This window comes from Rhinolophus ferrumequinum, chromosome 12, assembly GCF_004115265.2.
Source record: "Rhinolophus ferrumequinum isolate MPI-CBG mRhiFer1 chromosome 12, mRhiFer1_v1.p, whole genome shotgun sequence".
Classification (NCBI taxonomy): domain Eukaryota; kingdom Metazoa; phylum Chordata; class Mammalia; order Chiroptera; family Rhinolophidae; genus Rhinolophus; species Rhinolophus ferrumequinum.
The window spans coordinates 3,447,306-3,466,234 of NC_046295.1; the positions used below are offsets into that span (position 1 = coordinate 3,447,306).

At 40.5% G+C, this 18,929-nt stretch overlaps 1 protein-coding gene across 1 annotated transcript; it reads left to right on the top strand.

Annotated features, from left to right (window-relative positions):
• The first annotated feature begins 2,054 nt into the window (after positions 1-2,054).
• Positions 2,055-5,354, top strand: LOC117032511 (ARL14 effector protein). The gene has a single exon (XM_033124097.1). The coding sequence runs from the start codon at positions 2,203-2,205 to the stop codon at positions 2,983-2,985; it is 783 nt and encodes a 260-aa protein (XP_032979988.1). The 5' UTR covers positions 2,055-2,202; the 3' UTR covers positions 2,986-5,354.
• Positions 5,355-18,929: the final 13,575 nt, after the last annotated feature.

Here is an 18,929-nt window from a genome sequence, read left to right on the forward strand (position 1 = left end):
TGCACAGGACCGATCTACAATTACACTCAGATGTGGGAGGCGAATTCCAGAGACAAATCATAGTCAAGACTGATGACACCATACACGCACACCAAGAGGGTATGAAAGGACTTCTTACTTACACAATCGAGGGCTCTGGGGGAGCAGGGCAGGCCTCTCCAGCAGGTCCCAACCAGCCAGGAACAGCCAGGGATGGAGACTCAGCTGAATCTATTGTGGGAGACAGGGTGCCGGGCTGAGAGTTCCCACACTGCACAAAGGCTTGCAGAGTTTGAAAATGCTGTCCACTCCAAGGAGGGAGCAGCTGGCTGTCCTGTCTGTTTTCTCAGATGTGGGATACAAGGGGAAGAGGGAGAGGTGAGACTCAAAAGCTGTCTGCAATCATATGTCCACAAATGGGACTCCTTATTCATAACTTCTTTGCGTTTTAAAAATGCTTTATTAGAGTTTATCATTCTGACTTACCCTACACTGCAGAAAGCCATGGACTTTCCGTGGGGGTCGAGAAGTAGGACCCCATCCAGCTCTGATGTGTCCGTCACAGCTGCTCAGTCACGTCACCTCCCTCCCCACCGAGGATAACTATGCTCCTCAGCTCTGCAAACTGAGAGCGGTCTGGCTGGTTTTGAGCTGCACACAGAGAGTCACACAGAGAGTGCTTCTGTGTTAGGTTTGCTTTGCTCCTTTTGTGAGGTCTGCCCAGGCGGTAGTGTGGGGCGCAGGGCACCTCATCTCTAAGGATGTGCCCAGGTCCATTTAGGACCACGTGGAATTTGTTCCCACGCTACTGTCTAGGATTGGATTCGTCCCAGTGCTACTATTACTCTAGTCATGGTTCCAAATAACAGCGAAACAACCATTCGTTTGTGTCTTTGGGGCACATGTGTAAAATTTCTGTTGAGTAAACACATAGGTGGGGATTTGTTGAATCTCAAGATGTGTGCTAGTTGAGCTTTAACAGATACTGCTAACAGCTTTCCAAAATGATTTAACTATGTACACACCTCGCACAAGAGACTGACAAGTGTTCCAACCCTCACTCATATCTGGAATATTCTGCCTTCTTAACTTTACCATTTAGGGAGAGTATAATGGCATTTCACTGTGGCTTAATTTTTGAGTATCTTTTCTTATGTTAATTGCCATTGAACATTGTCCTTTGTGAAATTCCTGTTCATGACTTTTATTCACATAAAAATTGGATTATCTTTCTTTTTCTTAATGATCTGAAAAATCATTCTGAATAATCGTCTTTTGCCACCTATATGAGGAATGACAATTAATTAAGCAAACTTTGCCACCGTGCGCTTACATTGGCAGCAGTGTACAAACATCTCGATAAGGTTTCATAACCTTGGTATATCAGTGCCTCACAGCTGTGTTCATGTGGACATGTGGCGGTGTCTTTCTGAGTGACGTTTACTATTGTTGTTGCGTGTTTTCATGTGCTATCGTGAGAATGTCTGAGCTTGAATGAGAGCAATGAACAAACATTAAATTTCTTGTTAAACTTGACAAGAGTGGAAGTGAAATCAGAGACGTGTTAGTCCAAGTTTATGGGGAGAATGCCATGAAGAAAACAGTAGTGTACAAATGGATTAAAGGTTTTTCTGAGAGGAGAGAATGCATCACTGATAAAGAGAGGTCAGGATGGCCAGTAACGAGTAGAACTGATGATAACAGTGCAAAAATTCATCAAATTTTGCGTCAAAATCATTGGCTGACTGGAAGAAGCATAGAGATCAAGTAAACATCGATAGAGAAACAGGAAAATCTTAACTGAAAATCTTGGCATGAGAAAGGTGTGTGCAAAACTGGTCCTGAAGGAGCTCACTGATGAACAAAAGCAAAGGAGAATCGATGTTTGCCAAGACCTTTTGGAGACGCAATACGATGTATTGGGCCATGTAATTACTGGTGGTGACACATGGGTGTACCAATGTGATCCTGAAATAAAGCATCAAAGTGCGCAACGGAAGTCAGCCAATTCTCCAAGACCAAAAAAGCTCCGTCAGTCCAAATCAAGAGTCAAAACAGTCAGTGGTAGCGCGGGGACCTGCGGGAAAAGCGGGTCGGTAAAGTCGCCGTGCGTGGTTGCCGGTGCTGCTGGAACCCGAGCGGAAGAGAGTTCACGGGTGATAACCACGTGACTTATTAGAGATCGCTAGACAAAATCAAACGGGAAATTTGCTAGAATCAAGAATGATGGATCCATGTTCAGTTGGAGTCCAGCTTCGTATCACAAACGAGTGCCATAAAACCTACTATACTCGTCACACAGGTTTCAAGACTTTGCAAGAGTTGTCATCAAATGATATGCTTTTACTTCAACTGAGGACTGGAATGACACTTTCTGGGAACAATACAATTTGCTTTCATCATGCAAAAATTTACATTGATAGATTTGAGGATTTGCAGAAGTCATGTTGTGACCCATTTAACATACACAAAAAACTAGCCAAAAAAAATTTGCATGTAATTGACTTAGATGATGCCACTTTTCTGAGCGCAAAATTTGGCAGACAGCTGGTACCTGGTTGGAAGCTTTGTCCCAAATGTACGCAGATCATCAATGGAAGTGTGGATGTTGACTCTGAAGACCGGCAGAGGAGAAAACCTGACTCAGATGGAAGAACTGCTAAAGCTTTGAGGTCATTACAATTTGCAAACCCAGGAAAGCAAACTGAATTTGCTCCAGAAACTGGTAAAAGAGAAAAAAGAAGGCTTACAAAGAATGCATCCGCTGGTTCAGACAGACAAGTGATACCAGCAAAGAGTAAGGTCTATGATAGCCAGGGCCTCCTCATTTTCAGCGGGATGGACCTCTGCGACTGCCTTGATGAAGACTGCTTAGGATGCTTCTATGCGTGTCCTGCCTGTGGTTCTACCAAGTGTGGGGCTGAATGTCGCTGTGACCGCAAGTGGCTGTACGAGCAGATTGAAATCGAAGGAGGAGAAATCATTCATAATAAACATGCTGGATAATTTGTGGTATCAGATGTAGGATCTTTAAAAGTTCTTTCTCTGTTTCTAAAATTCTGTCATTTTGAGGTACATTTTAAAGTTGATTGCCAAATGACAGAAATTTGAAATCTGTCTCAACATGGACTCACCGTGTGCTAATACTGCATTTAGGGTGCTTTACAAGTCATGGTTTGATGTAAATATAGATGGCCCATTACTCAGCAGTCAGCTCAAAGCCTGTCTGGGTCAATGTAAACAAGTAGGGTATAGGGAGTCCTCGATTTGCACAATTCCCACATCCACATGTTTCGATGACAGTGATTTAGTTCACACCAGTTCCTTAACAGCACAGTTCAAATTTTAGTTACCACGGTATATTAACTGAGTAATTACACCAAGTGTAAATTTCCCTGCTAGCTCTTTAGTCCATAAGTCACTATGTGAGTAACAGATGTATTTCATGTTCAGTGACCAATCATGTTACTTCTCTCAAATTCTGCTACTGATTGGTCACTGCACATCTATTAATCAGTTCACTCACAGCAAACTATGCAGTTGTGCTGTCTGTCACCCATGTGACATTTTATAAACAATGGAAAGAATTGGCCAACAAAGATGAGATTGCAGCAAAAAAATGAAAAATTATATGCTAGAAGTGAGATTTGAATGAATTGAACATTAATGGATCTGTAGAAGAAACCACTGAGTGTGGGAATATTGACCCTGCGCCTTTCTGGAGCCTCTACAGACATAGCCAGAGGTGCTTACTGAAGGCAGTTTACCAGCCTAGATGGGGAAAAGGAGCTGAGGAAGTGATGGTAAGACTTCACATTAAAGGAAATCACAGAAATATTTCACAACATTCAAAGTACAAATGATGAAATAGTGGAAACTTAATCCAGACTTAAAGGATTATGTCATTTTGCCATGGTATGGAAGAGATGCTTACCCAAATAAGTTATTTGACAAAAAAAGGCAAGCATTGTTCAAATTACACTTGATTAGTTGTTTTACAGTGAAATAACACTGATTCCCATTGTTTCTAATATTTTAAATTACAGTGTACTAAATACTTTTATAATTTTGTATTTACATTTTAACTGACAGAATTTTTAATATTTTGACTAGATTTTTAAAACTTGTAGAACAAGCATAATTTTCCCCATTGATTATTAAGAAATATTGCTTGGCCATTTTTTATGGTCCCATACTATCGTGCAAGGCAAGGACTGCCTATAGCTAAGAACAGTGCCTACTTCAGGGAAAGTTAATTTTGATACAAGTAAGCGGTAGGTTGGTAAACTATTTGGGGAATAATCTACATATCTTAAGTGCTAAAATATGCTCTTTTTGTCTCCCCACTTAAACTTCAAATAGATTATTAATATGGTGTACTACAAACCTTTCATTGCATAGACCAGGCATTTTTGGTGAAATTGTGTTCTTGGTGACAAAAATCTTATTTCTATGTATAAAGCACGAATATACGAGTACATACAATACATGAACAGATACACATTAATTCCTTGGCATTAAAATCTTACAGGGTGTTGATTAGGATTAAAAGGTCTAAAAAAGGCTCTTAAAAAAGGTAGTAATTTTTTTAAAAGGTGGAGAAACACTGGTTGAGACTATCAATTATTTGGAAATTGATTGAGACTTGATGGCATTCGGGTGCTGTTTGGAGGCTGGGAGTGACTGATAACTTCTCTGTTTTCTTTTTTTAAGACAGCTACCTGTCATTCTGTCTAAAATCTTTCATCATCTAGGATATTGCCACTAAGCTAGTTTTTTTTTTTTTGTCTTCCTTAAATATAGTACTTTAATCAAATGAGCTTTAAACAATTTGAAATATTTTTGTAGCTATTGAAACTATAAATTTATACAGCCAGTTTTATTGAATTGATCAACAGAGGTTTATTTTTATTTCTGTACACTTTTGGTATCTCTTTAAAGTGATTGGTTTTACTTTGATAGAATGCCATTTTCAACCACAGAATTAAATGTCATCTTTAAGTTATAATTGTTCACTGACCTAGTTATCAGAAGTACATTTAATCAATTCCAAAGCACTGGCAAAAAGAATATTTTAACATTATATGCTTAAATCTGATGCTAGGGTTTTTTTTCTGAATTAAATATTTTTTTATAAAGGATACAGACTCTAATATTTTGATCCTATCATTTTTGTTGCTTTTAAGTATAATTTAGTATATTTATTAGGCTCTTTCTAGGGACAAATTAAAATTTGATTTTTTGTTTAAAACAGGAATATCTTTTCAATGGACTAAATGGCTTTAAAATTGTGATATTTCGTCATTCCTTAGTAGAACATTTCCGTTATTTTTAAAAGATAGTAGTAAGTTTTTCAAGGTAAAATTTCTTGAACAGTTTTGCTAATATTGGTTCATTATACCTATTTAGAAGAGCAAACTTTGAGCATGCAAAACGTTTACAGAGAAAGTTATATCTGATTTAGAGTAGGCTGTAATAACTGTTTTGGAAAATTTGTATCACAAGTCTACTTGCTGTTTTTAATATAAAAATTTCACAATACAGAATACAACGAAATCGTCTACATCCTTTTTATATTTTACATATGACTCAAGGTGGCTAAGTTATTTTAGAATGCTCTTTATCTAAAAAGAAAAATAAAAGTTCTGTAAACACTCCTGCTAAAAAAAAAAAAAAAAAAAAAAAAAAAAAAAAAAAAAGAGTCAAAACAATGTTACTAACCTTTTTTTGATATTACAGGAATTATTCATTATGAACTTGTACCAACTGGACAAACAGTTAACCAAGTTTACTATTTGGAAGTGCTGGAAAGGCTGCATGAAAAAGTTAGACAAAAATGACCTGAAGTTTTCGCCAACAAGTCATGGCTCTTGCATCAGGACCATGCACCAGCTTACACAGCACTGTCTGAAAGGGAGTTTTTAGCCAATAAACACATAACTGTATTGGAACACCCTCCCTACTCACCTGATCTGGCCCCCAATGACTTGTTTCTTTACCTGAAGATAAAGGAAATATTGAAAGAAAGACATTTTGATGGCATTCAGAACATCAAGGGTCATACCATGACAGCTCTGTTGGCCATTCCAGAAAAAGAGTTCCAAAATTGTTTGGAAGGGTGGACTAGGCGCTGACATCAGTGCATAGCTTCCCAAGGGGAGTATTTCGAAGGTGACCATAGTGATATTCAGCAATGAGGCATGTTGCACTTTTTCTAGGATGAGTTCACAAACTTAATTGTCAGTCCTCGTAGCACTTCCACTTTGCAGCATGTCATTTCTGTCTTAATATTTTTTGATAAATAGAAATTCTTGGTTTTAATGACTCTAACTGGTCAATCTTTTCCATTATGCTTAGTGTAGTTTATCCTGTTTGAGAAATATCTTTGTACCCTAAGGCAATGTGTTCTTTTCTAGAGATTTTTAAATTTGGCTTTCACATGTAGATATCTAATCCAGCAGGAATTAATTTTAGTCTGTATTATTGGGGTGGAGTCACATATTTCATTTTTCTCTATATGTATATCCAATTTACTCAGTGTTATTTACTTTAAAGAACTATAATTTCCCATTTTCCTTAGTGTCACCTCTGTCAAAAATCAAGTCTCCCTTTACCTTTGGGTCTGTTCATGAAATTTTTATTGTTTAGTATAGGGCTGTTTACCTGTCCTTGTGCCAATGCCACACTGCTTTAAGTAATATGCATTTACAATAAATAATGATAGTAAGTCCTCAAACACTGTTTTTTTGTTTGTTTGTTTTTTCAAATTAAGATTATTTAGGTTCTTCCTGGTCCTTTCTATTCCATATATATATATTTTTAGAGTGAGCTTGTCAATTTCGGTTGGAAAAAAACAAGGAGGATTTACACAGGATTGACACTGGATTTTTAGAATCAGTTTGGAAAGAATTGACATTGTGACACTGCTGAGTCTTCTTATCCTTAAACACAACATATTCTTCTCTTTATTTAGGTTTTGTTTAATTACTTTCCATAATATTTTGTAGCTTTTGTGCAAAAGTCTTCTAATCTTGAGAGTTGTATGCCTATGTATTTGATTGGTTTTATTTGATAATGTGGCAAGAATCATTTAAAAATTGCATTCTCTCGTTTTCTATTGCTTGTATATAGAAATATAATTAATTTGTACAATAAATTTGTATCCAGAGACTTTGCTAATTTCAATGAATAATCCCCTAACTTATTTGTGGATACTTGAATGTTTTACGAATACAATCATGTCATCCAGAGATAGACACAATTTTCTTTGTTCTTTCCAATATTCGGACCTTTTCTTTCTACCACTTTCCAAATCACATTGGTCAGAACCTTAAGTAAAAGATGACTATAAGTCTTGATGATGATGTCCTTATTTTATTCCTGGCATTTGAGAGAACTTTGAAATGTTTTCTATCAAGTGTGATAATCGGTGAAATTTGTTGCAGACATCTTTTCTCAGATTAAAGAGGTTCTGTTCTTTTACATGTTAGCTGAGAGTTTTAATTATAATTAGAAATTGGAGTTTATACCATCTTTTCAAATATTTCATGAGAGAATTACATGATTTTCTTCCTTTTTTTCTGTTAATGTAGTGATTTATATGAATTTTCCAATGTTAAACCAACTTTGCAATGTTGGAATAAACAAAACTTCTTTCTGTTCTAGTATCATTTCCACATAGTTCTTTACTTAGATTGCTACTATTGTACTTAGAATATTTGTATTTATGTTCATGAAAAGGAGTGGCCTACAATTTTTCTATCTTTTAATGATGGATAAAGGTTCTGGTGAGCAGGTTATGTGGTTGTCATTAACCACGTTGCGAATTTTTCTATCTTTTTTCTGTACTGTGAAAGAATACGTGTAAAATTTGTGTAATTTCTTCACTAATTTTTTTTTTTTTAAACACATTTCTCTGGTGAAGCTAACTGTACTGAAGTTTCTTTGTAATTTCTTTGGGTTCGGTTTTATTATAAGACTACTAAAACGTTCTACTTATTGTTTAGTTTAGGATGTTTGTTTTTCTAGGAATTTGTCCAAAATTGTTTCTGTAAATTTTTCATAATATTGTCTTATTAAGTTTTAGTGTCTATCATATCTGTAGCTTTTTTCTCCTTTATACTCCTGATGTTGTTTGTGTTTTCTTTCTTTTTGTGATCATCACTGTCAGTAGTTTATCAATTTTCTTAATCTTACGAAGATTCTAAAGGGAAATGTATCCTTGCCTATGAAATATTTTTTTCTATTTCACAATTTCTGCTCTTGTTTTCATAATTCCTTGTTTTCACTTAATTATTTTTAAATTTCTTAGCACTCATTGATTTTGCAGTCTTTCTTCTAATATGTGTATTTATAACTATACATGCTCTAGGCACAGCTTTAGAAACACTTAATAAATTTGGTCTGTTGCATTTTCATTATTATTTAGCACAAACACTTTCTGACATCTATTGTGATTTCTTTAATTCAGTGGCTATTTAAAATGACACCGCTTAGTATTCGTACATTTAGAGATTTTCCAGTTTTCTTTTTGTTACTGACTTCTGGTTTTACTGTGGTTACAGAATCATACTTGGTATAATTTCAAACCTTTGAAATTTGTTGTAACTTGCTTTATGGTATGGCACATGGTCAATTTTGGTAATTTTTCCATGTTCACTTGAAAAGAATGGATTTGTTATGTGATGTGCTATCTCCATCCTTTCCTTAATCTTGGACCCTGGTTGCTCTCTGATGTTTTTCATTGAATTTTTCAAGATAATTGATTCATATGCAGCTGTAGGAAATAATACAGAGAAATCACTTGTATACTTTAGTTGCTTTTCCCAAATGGTGACATTATACAAAATTAGAGCATATCACCACCAGGATATCAACATCGATGGGGTGACATTCCCTGTGCTGTGATCCCCTGGGCATTTCCAGCATCTCTGGGTGATGGACTAGCATCTCAAGGCCCAAAGGGACAAAGCAGCTTTCCAAATCAGGCCACTGGCTATGGCTACACTCTTTATTCTTGGCTCTACCTGCCGTTGTAGATATCCTTCTGCAGACAGGGGAGTTTCAGGCCCAGAGTGGAAGGAAAGTATTTCTGGCAGAGCTCCCAATCCATGCCCTTGTGGTGGGATCCTGCCTGTTGTTGTCAGATGGACTTTTGTTGGACGGGGTCGGAATGACTTTGCCTGCCCAGATGGCCCTCTGGTGCTGTGTGGTGGCTGGGAAATGCCAGGTCATCTTTTAGAAGATGCCATACTGCCCTCCAGGCCTGGAGCCACAACCAGTTTCCTGTCTTCTTTCCACTTTTCAGAGTCTCCTTTGGTTGTCTCCTATGCCATTTCCAGGGTTTATAATTGTGCATAGCAAGGCGGAGCCAGGAGACAGGGGCCAATGCTGTCTTGTATTGACCAGAAATCTCTGTTTTTAAAAAAATATTTTGTCTGGATTATGAGTTGTTTTCAAAAAGTCATCTGGTAAGGAAAACAGAAAATGCACAGCAAAAAGAAATCTGGAAAATCTACCAATAGGTGGAAATTAAGCAGCACACTGAAACAATGAAAGGGTCAAAGAAGACAGCACAAGGGAGCTTCTGAATCCTATGTCCTGGCTCAATCAGACTGGAGTCCTGCAGTTCACATAATTGCTTCTTCTTTCAGTGTTTGATTTAGTTTTACATAAGTCCTAAGTAGTAGTCCTGCATTCCTGCCGATGGCATTTCAGGAGTACTGTCTCAAATCCATCTCTTATGTGTAAACAATGCTGTTGTTTCTGTTAATGAGCCATGTGCTGGTGGAGATAACTGAGTGTGCACTTTATTTTCAGAAGAGAACTGAGGTCCTAGAGGGAAGGCTTTGGCAGTGGAAGATGCCAGGGTGTTGTTTTAGAAAATACCCTCCCTTCCTTTAAAAAAATATCGTGGTAACTTTAAGAAAAGTTCCATTTCCTATAAACTAAGTGCTTTTGTGGTTACTCATACCTTTATTCTGCACTTCTAATATTTAAGCAGCTGGAAGAGTTCTGGAAAAGGTACTTGTCATTATTTTATGCAAATTCTTAACAGGAACCCCAGTGGGCGCTCTACTTTAGTGGAACACATTTCTTTCCAATGTTACCCCAATCTGCCAGGGTTAGAACTGAAACGTATTTTGCATTTAAATGAAAAACGCATAAAACTTAAGTAAATGTCAGTGTAAAGAGTAACTGAAATGTTGGTCCTGGAAGTATAATCAGAGCTTCTTGGGAGGGGTGACCAGATGGGCTGCCAGCAGAGAGGGAACAGGCACCCCCAAGGGAAGTCTTAATTGTTAAACCACAAGCTCCAGCTAGGAAGGAAAGCTGGCTAGTGAAACCCAGGATCTGCTAACCTGAATCAAAATTGTGCTGTGGAAGGAGAGTGTCCTCATTGGCCACAGGCCCCCCTGGGGACTGAAATCCTCTCCTGCGAACTGGCTCCCATCCCCTGGGCCTGCCTGCACCCAGCATTTGCAGCTCCACCTGGGCGCTTGCTTCTGCTGGATCACCCTCACCCTTGAAGGCTAGTCAGAAATGCCCTCAAACAGAGCAGGGCAGGCCCTGCTGGGTAAACACCCTGCCGAGCAGGCCCCTGGCGGTGTCACATCTACACAGTCTCCACAGCCCCCAGAGCCTACAGGTCACTTGCTCATGAAGATGTCCTGAGGGGCTTCGCTTTCTTCCTGCTGCAGGTCCGTTCCCTGCAGGGCTCTCTTGTGCTCACATGTCCTGTTCAGCACTACAAGAGCAGTGGGAAGTAAGAAGGGCGGTGCAAGGTTAAGAAAGACAGCAGACAAGAGTAGAGTGCAAGCCAAGGGACTCAAGCCTCAAGGACTGAACCCCAGTCATGCCAACACATGGCTTTTATTAGTAATCATACAAGGAAGGAAAATTTGCTTTTTCCATGGTCCACGAGTCACGTGCCTGCCTGGCTGTTCTTCCCGAAAGCCCCCATCGTGCTCCAACACATACTGTGCCTTCACACACACGCACAACCCCAGGGGATGGAGTCACTGTGCTGAAACCATCAGATAGGAGAGCCTGACCAATATTCCATCACTTCCCAGATTTCCGGGACACTCCCCCAAGGAAGGTTTATCGACCTTATTCCATTGGGTCTCAGCTTTCTGAGACACTTCCTTGTGATGTCATGGGGAAGGCGTGGCGAAAAGACGGTTCGGCAGTTGTAAGGCAACACTCATGTCTCCAATAGTCACTTCTACCTGTTGGGAACGTGCACATTTGTGCCAACTGGACTGATGAACAGGCAGCAACTGAGCAGGACCTCTCAACCTTGTTTCACATTTGTCCTCTGGTTGATTTTCTTTGTTCATTGCTCTTTTCTCTCAGTCCTTTTCTATTTCTATTTTGTTCTCTTCCTCTGCACACAGGGCACCCGGCAGCACTGTCACAAACCAACTTTAGGGCTTTTTCCAGATGATGTGTTCTATTTGTTGCCGTATTTATGTATGTTTGAACCACATGTATGTCTTAACATGCAAAAACTGTGCTACTATTTTTATTAGATTCCTACCTTTTTTTTTATGTCACAAAGTCATTGAGTGCTGTGCGCTTACCCCGTTTTCCCACTCATCCTATGAGTTTTGTGGAGTGATATTACCAGGGCGGTGATTTTTAGGAAGGCGTATTAGGCTCACGTTCCACAGAACAGACTGTGGACTCCTGGCAATGGAACCCTTGACTTGGCCTCTGCTGGTCCAGCTCAGGCACCGAGAGGAGGGCAGGCCAATCAGACTACATGACGTATGTGTGCTACAGAATCGATATCTTAGTGCAAACTCCAAGAGAGAACCACAAATAACTGACATAAATCCAAGCTGAGACTCGAACAATACTTGCAAATAATACAGAGGAAGCATCATGTTCTAGGACCTTTCTGCAGAACGTCCTTTCACATCATACTCATTTGCAAGTGAATCCATTCTCTCGCCCTCTTTCTCCTTTGGTTGTACATGAAAGCCAGAGTGGAGGAAGCCAAAAGGAGAGATTGTCCAACCACAGAAGAACTCCTCCAACCCTACAGAGCAGAGAACTGACAGTGTGCAAGGTTAAGAATACAGGACGGAGCCGCCCTGGCAGGAAGTAAGCTTGGACAGCGTGTTGCAGGGCACAGCGAAAGTCCGATTTCCTGTTGCCCTGATTGCATGGACCTACGCAGTACCTATTCAGGGACAGTAAGGGCGATAGAAAAAGTATAATACTTTGGGGACTATGTTTAACTTGAAGTGTGAACCTTTAGGAATTATAAGTGGAGCTACCAAGACCAAGTTAGAATAGATGTGAGAGCCGTGATAGCATGAAGTGCCCCCAGGATTGCAGGGCCACACAGGCTTGAGAGCGGCTCTCCTTGACATTGAACTCATGGGATGTGAGGACCAGGGATGGAACTTTCCTCTGACCACACTCAGCCCAGGTGCTTCATTTGACGCCTGGTCTTTAGTGAGGCAGAATATGTTCACCTCAATAAAACACAACATGTTTTATATTGTTTGTTTTATACAGGTAAGCCCCGTAAAACACAGCACTTCTATAACACAGCTTCGCTCTAACACAGCTTGAGAATTGGGGAAAACCCTCGTACAACGCGGCATCCTAGCACAAGGGTTCACTCTAACACGGTTTGAGAATTAGAGAAATCCCCAAACAACACAGAGCGTAATAAGAGCTTTTAAGAGCAAAAGATATCTCATTTGAAATTTTTCATTCGATCGTGGATTCTGTATCAGATTTGACTACAGAATTTTAATATTTGTTAGAAGTTTAAGTCCATTTTGTTTGTGGAGTATTAAGTTCAGAAGATGAAGATATCTTGTCAAAAAGAAAACGCCCTCGGTTAAAGGTGCTTAGGAGTAATGACGAAGAAAACATTATTTAATACATATTAATATGTATATTTTTGGTGAAAATTACTTTAATAAAGATATTTCTCTTAATTATAAAAATGTAATAGTACGTTTTTTTAATTTTTGGAAACAAACCCCCTTTTTGTACTAGTTCTTTGTTGCGTAGAACACGGATTCGCATAACATGGCGTTTTAGGAACCTAACAACCGTGTTATACAGGGGTTACCTGTATATACCAATGCTTTTTTATCTTTCTTGTAAAGTGCGTTTGTAAAGCCTCATTCCAAAATATAGGTTCAGTCCAGTCATCCTCAATTACTCTTTCAATGTTTTTATAAAACAATACTTTTAAATATGTTGAAGATCACTATGTGAGATGGTTGTGTTCAAAATGAGCAAGGTTTCTTTATAAATCCTACCTTAATGTTTTTATTTTAGCAAGAGACAGCTTAACTATAAATATTCATTACCCCAGTTTGGCAGGTCTAATTTGCAATCTCTGGGAGGCCAAGAAAGGAGAAGTGGCATGCAAGGGGCATGCTGAGTCTGGAGGGAGCACTGGAAGCCAACCTGCAGCACCTGCAGTCTTCTCCCCACTGTCTCAGCAGCCTGCTATCCACCTGCAGGTACCCATCCTCTCGTGCTTCCTCCTGACAGGAGGCAACTGTTTAAAATAAGCAATGATAATACCATCTACAAAAGTCTCAGAGAACATTCGCTTTTTAGTCATAATGCATACTTAATTGCAGAAGAAATTCACACTGAATAGATAAGAAAATGGTAAAAAGTGACAATCATTATAACTACTTTATGCTCAAATAGAGTATTAGCATCTTAGTTAATTAGTACAGGAAGATTTTTAATACCGTCATACACGAATGTAAATGTAACGCACTTGTGTAAGTTCATGTTTAAAATTTAAAGGGTGTACATGTCTGTGTGTATGTATGTGTATTGTGTATGTATATTGTTTGTGTGTGTGTGTGTAAGACCCTATTCTAGTGTAAGTAGGAAGGATTTTTTTTTTTTTTACTTTTTAGCTGAGAAAATCTTTTCATGCCAATAAAAATACCTGACTTGAATAGCAGCATTGTAGGCCATCATATAGCCATATGATATTCTTTAAACCAGCTGTATGTCAGTTTCCTTACAACTTTCCACCATCAGGTATATTTAATACATTGCATTGCAGGGACTCAGCTTCCGCTCTCTGCAGAAGAATGCAGACTATGTTGTGGCCAAAATGGAACACCAACGGAGCCATGGGTAGGGGGTTCATACCACTATTTCTCGCTGGTGTCTGTGTTGGAGACACAGGAAGCAGGAGCCACGTGATCTGGAATCTGCCGTCCGCTTCTCTGCCAACCAACCAACCAACGCCCTAGCATAGCCACAACAGTTATATTAGTGGCTAATGGCTAACCGGTAACAGCTGATGGCCACCCAGCCACAGTGGATGGCCATCCGATTACAGCTGGTGGCCATCTAATAACCGAGCCAGCACCTTTCCATGTGTAGCTGAGAGGCTGAGAGCCTGGAAACTGCTCTTTGGGACTCTGTCCCTACCCTATATCTCTAGATGTCTTTCGTCCTCCTCCCATGTAGGACAAGGGGCTTGTGCTCCTATAATTCCCCCTTAATTCTATCCAAGCACGTCTTTGCTTTCACTTTTTCAAGGCTTTTATAATGTGATAGATAGAATAATGGCCGCAGCAATGCCCACATAAATTCCCAGAACCTGTGAATATGTCACCTTATATGACAAAGGCCCTTTGCAGTTGGGATTAAGTTAAGGGGACCTCTAGTTGGGGAGACCATCCTGGATTATCCCAGTGGGCTCAACGTCAGCACAGGCATCCTTTTAAGGGAAAGAGGAAGGCAGGAGAGTCAGAGTCAGAGAAGATGTGATGATGGAAGCAGATGGAACTGGGCCCCTTGTTAACTCTCTAGTCCCGACTTTCTGTTAAACTTTGTGGTAACTTCCAGGGAACGGATGCTAATAAATAAAGAAGCCATCTTGGAATCAGGCTTTTTGCATGTGTGCAGCTTGTTGGAGCTCGGGTTGGAAGTGGTGTGCATTCACACACTACTGTGGTAGCCTCCTTTCTTTTTCTTTTCCTGAATAAACCACTCTTTTGGTGGATTTTCTGGAGAGTTATTTTGGCCAGTCAACAAGAGTCGTAAAATGATAAATTCTGTGTTGGTTTAAAGGACTAAGTTTGTGATAGTTTGTTACAGCAGCAACAGGAAACTCATATAGCACCATCACTAAGCCATCTGGGGTTTTGTCTATAGATTATATGCTATTATTTCTGGGGTGGTTGAGATATGTTCTCCCATTTCATCTTCTTAACCACCAGGACTCCCCCATTTTACACAAGAAGAACCTGGAATTCAAGGTTTTATTACCTCCATGAATGTCACACAAGCAAATAGTTGGCCTGGGGCTTACCCACGCCTAATGGAGGCCAAGTTCTGATGCTTTACCTCAGACTGGCTCCCCAGTGAAAGAGGTAAAAGCTACCTTAAGGGCTAACAATTCACAAGAAGGCAGATTTAGGGGTTGGAGAAGAGAAGAAAAAGGCAACATTGCTAGCCTCTTCAAAGGAAGGGTGCAGTTTGTTGGTTGGTCCATTGTGATCCCACTGTCCTTTTTGATGAGCACAGATCTGGGACCTTTGAAAGCATACAAGGGCTGGTTTCTCCACCCCAGTGATGTAAATGATGTTGGATCTGTCAGCAGTTTCTTGGTGTGGGCCAGGATTGTGTCTCATGAGACCGAAGAATGGAAACACAGACCCAGGGGAGACAAAGAGTTTTAAAAAGAGGATAGTTTATTGAAAGCAAAGGGCCAGAGCTCCCAAACGGGAGGGGGTCCCGAATGGGGGTGCCCAGTGACTGTGGCAAAAGCTCTTACTTTTACACCTTCTCTTGTCTGCTTAGGGCAGGGGGCTGGAGCCTCCTGATGGAATTCATCTATCAGGTTTGTCCTGTTTGCCCGTCCTGAAGGGATTAATGAAATAACCCATTCCTATCTATCAGATCTGCTCTTTTGTCGGACCAAAAAGGGGTTTGAGATAACTTATTCTCATGTCTTTGTCCTGGAATGAAGGAGACATTCCAGAATCTGGAGTTTCAAGATATGGCTGCTTTTTTGTTTATTCCACCAGTGACTTCCCTGTCTACCTAGCAACACCAACTAACCTATCTCACCAGCTTCTCTACGCATACAGAGGTGAACCAAGAATGGGGTGTGCAGGACACTTTCTCAGAGGCCAGAGAAGTGTGGTTGCAATGTCTCCTCTCTCTGGAAAGTTTACTGGTTTGGGGATCCCTGGGCCTCCCTCTAAAGAGGGGACTTACGTCCCTACCCCCACCATATCGGGGCTTCTATAGCATCTTTCAGACCCTTCAGTCTGGGCAACAGGGCAGTAAGACAGACAGCAAGCTGTGATGGACAGTCTTTTACAGCTTGGCTGGGCAGAAGGCTGGGCTGGGAGAGGGCCTCACACCCTGCGTGGGGTCAGCAAGTTGAAGCTGAGATGGGTGCTGGCGTATCCCTTACCTCCTACACTCATCTCCTGTCTTTTTCCATTCCTTCCTCCTTCGCGCTGACGCAACATTTGTCTTTTCGACTCCTTACTGATACAGGAGAGTTAGCATGTCCCTATGCAGACAGGGCGGTCCCTGGTGGGATAAACAAAGACAGCCATATCCTAAAACTCCAGGTTTTGAAATCACTCCTTTGCTCCAGGACATAATGTAACAAGGCCTTGAAGTGAATCATAAAATTCCTTTTGGCCTGACAAACGAAGCTGATCTGATAGATAAGAGTGGGTTACTTTGCTAATTACTTTAGGATGGGCAAGCAGACCAAACCTGGTAGAGAAATTTCATTAGAAGGCGCCAGTTCCCTTCTTCAAACATTTCCCTTCTTCAAACAGCTCCCCTTCCCCAAGCAGGCAAGGGAAGGTATAAAAGTAAGAGCTTTTGCCTCAGTTACAGGCACCCCCCATTCGGGACCCCCTCCTTCTCGGGAGCTACAACCTCTTCTCCTGCCTCTAATAAACTATCCTTTTTAAAAAATCTTTTTGCCTCTCCCTGGTCCGTGTTTCCATTCTTCGGCTTCACGAGACACGATCCCGGCCCACACCCAGAAACTGCAAGCAGATCCAACATCACCTACATCATTACCATTTCTCTCTGAAATTAAATCCTTCTGGAGAGTTCTCTGTGAAATACCCCTCTCATATCTCCTTCCTTCTCTAAATTTTCCTCCCTCTAGGTCATCCTCTGAAATGATTGGGTAGAACATACACATATAAAGAAGCAGGGAGTCTCTCTGGACCTTACATCTGAACACTCTTTACTCAGCTAATGCTCATTTACAAGTAGCTCAAAATTATTCCAGTAAATTAAAAAACAAAACAAAACTAGGAACTTCTAGTGATGCCTGTAGCCCCCAGTTATTTCTTAATATTTCTCATATTTTATATTCTAACCCAGATAGTGGCTCATTGCTGTCAATTATGTCTTTGTATTAAAAAGTTTTGGAAAAAGTCCCTTAACTTTTCTAGTAAACTACATTTCTTGTAAGAAGCAGCTTTTCATTTCTTTTCCCTCAGCAGTCTGATGAGTCCCTGTATTAATTGAGTGTATGAAATGACCCTTTCACACTGAGACTATTGCTTGCTATATTCATGACTTCACTTATATTTGCAGAACAATTCTATATTATTATGGTAATAACAAGGCTGCCTCCCTTTTACTATGCAAATTGTTTTTCCATTTTAGCTGAGTAAATACTTCCTGTCTGCCTATTGGAATAATTTGAATAACAAAGATGCAGGCTGGTAAGAGCAGGCTGCCTTGCTGAAGACTTGATTCAGCTGAAGACTTCATACAAAGAAGTTTCTTGAATAAAATGATAACCCCTCCCTAGGTCATTTCGCAGCTGTGACAGTGAAAATATGTCCAATAAAAGCATGGGATCCCTTGAAGCAAAATTCAGTTTTGGTATTTGGCAAGAAGATGAAACTTGTGAACTCTGGACTTCAACTTTAAAGTTTTTCTTTTCTGTTTTTCAAGATTTAGAAAAAAAAAAAAAAAAAGGCTGTAACTGTTGCCAAAAAAAAGGTTCTTGGTTTCATCACAGGAAAGAATTGAAGGACTCATTGAATAAGCCAAACATGCAAAGGCAAGCAAGCACTGTGTGGGGACAGAGCCCCAGAGAGCAGTTTCCAGGCTCTCGGCCTCATGTGGAAAGGTGCTGGCTCGGGTAGTAGATGGCCGTCAGCTGTGGCTAGTTGGCCATCAGCTGTAACCATTGAGCCGGTGGCCACCAGTATAACTGCCGCGGCTGCGCTGGGGAGAGCTGAGTTCGTCGGTTGGCAGAGAAGCGGACAGCAGGTTGCATGTCATTTGAATCCAGCCTCCAGCGAGATTATAGTGGTATGACTCCCTTACCTATGGCTCCGTGGGTGTTCCTTTTTGGCCTAGCCACATCCTGTGTTCTTGTGTGGGGAGCGGGAGCAGAGACCCCGCATGCTACCCGGCGTGACACACTGGATTTATTTAATAAATCAACAACATCAAAACAACAACAAAAAAGGAGATAGCACACTCCCAAGGTGGTATGAAAGTGGGCAGGCCTAGAGAAGAGCAACTGCATTTATGACTTCTAAAATGAGGGCATGACATATCCAAGTTTCAGGGGTGCCACTCTAGGCACTCCGGGTGGGTCCTCACTGACCACTGCTTCCTGTCCGGAGGAGGGGTTCCCTAGTTCTCATGTGGCCCTGTCATGGTGGCCCTGTCCTCACTGTCATGCTGAGGACACAGGACAGCCCCCTCACTATGGGGATTTTAAGTCTCCTTTTTCCTACTTGCTTAGCTCCTCAGTCCCCGGTCTTAATCACTCTTCTCATCAGTTTCTCAATCCTAAACTACAGATTGCTCCTAGCCTGAATCACAGAACGTCTCTCACCCCTGCCTAATCACTACTTCAAAGCCTGTGACTTAAGCTTGTGAGCTGTAATCATTGGAGCCCAACATTCCCTCAGGCCATTCCAGACCTA

Excerpts from the sequence above, each read along its gene's own strand:
- LOC117032511 (XM_033124097.1), top strand. The coding sequence starts at position 2,203 with ATGATGGATCCATGTTCAGTTGGAGTCCAGCTTCGTATCACAAACGAG.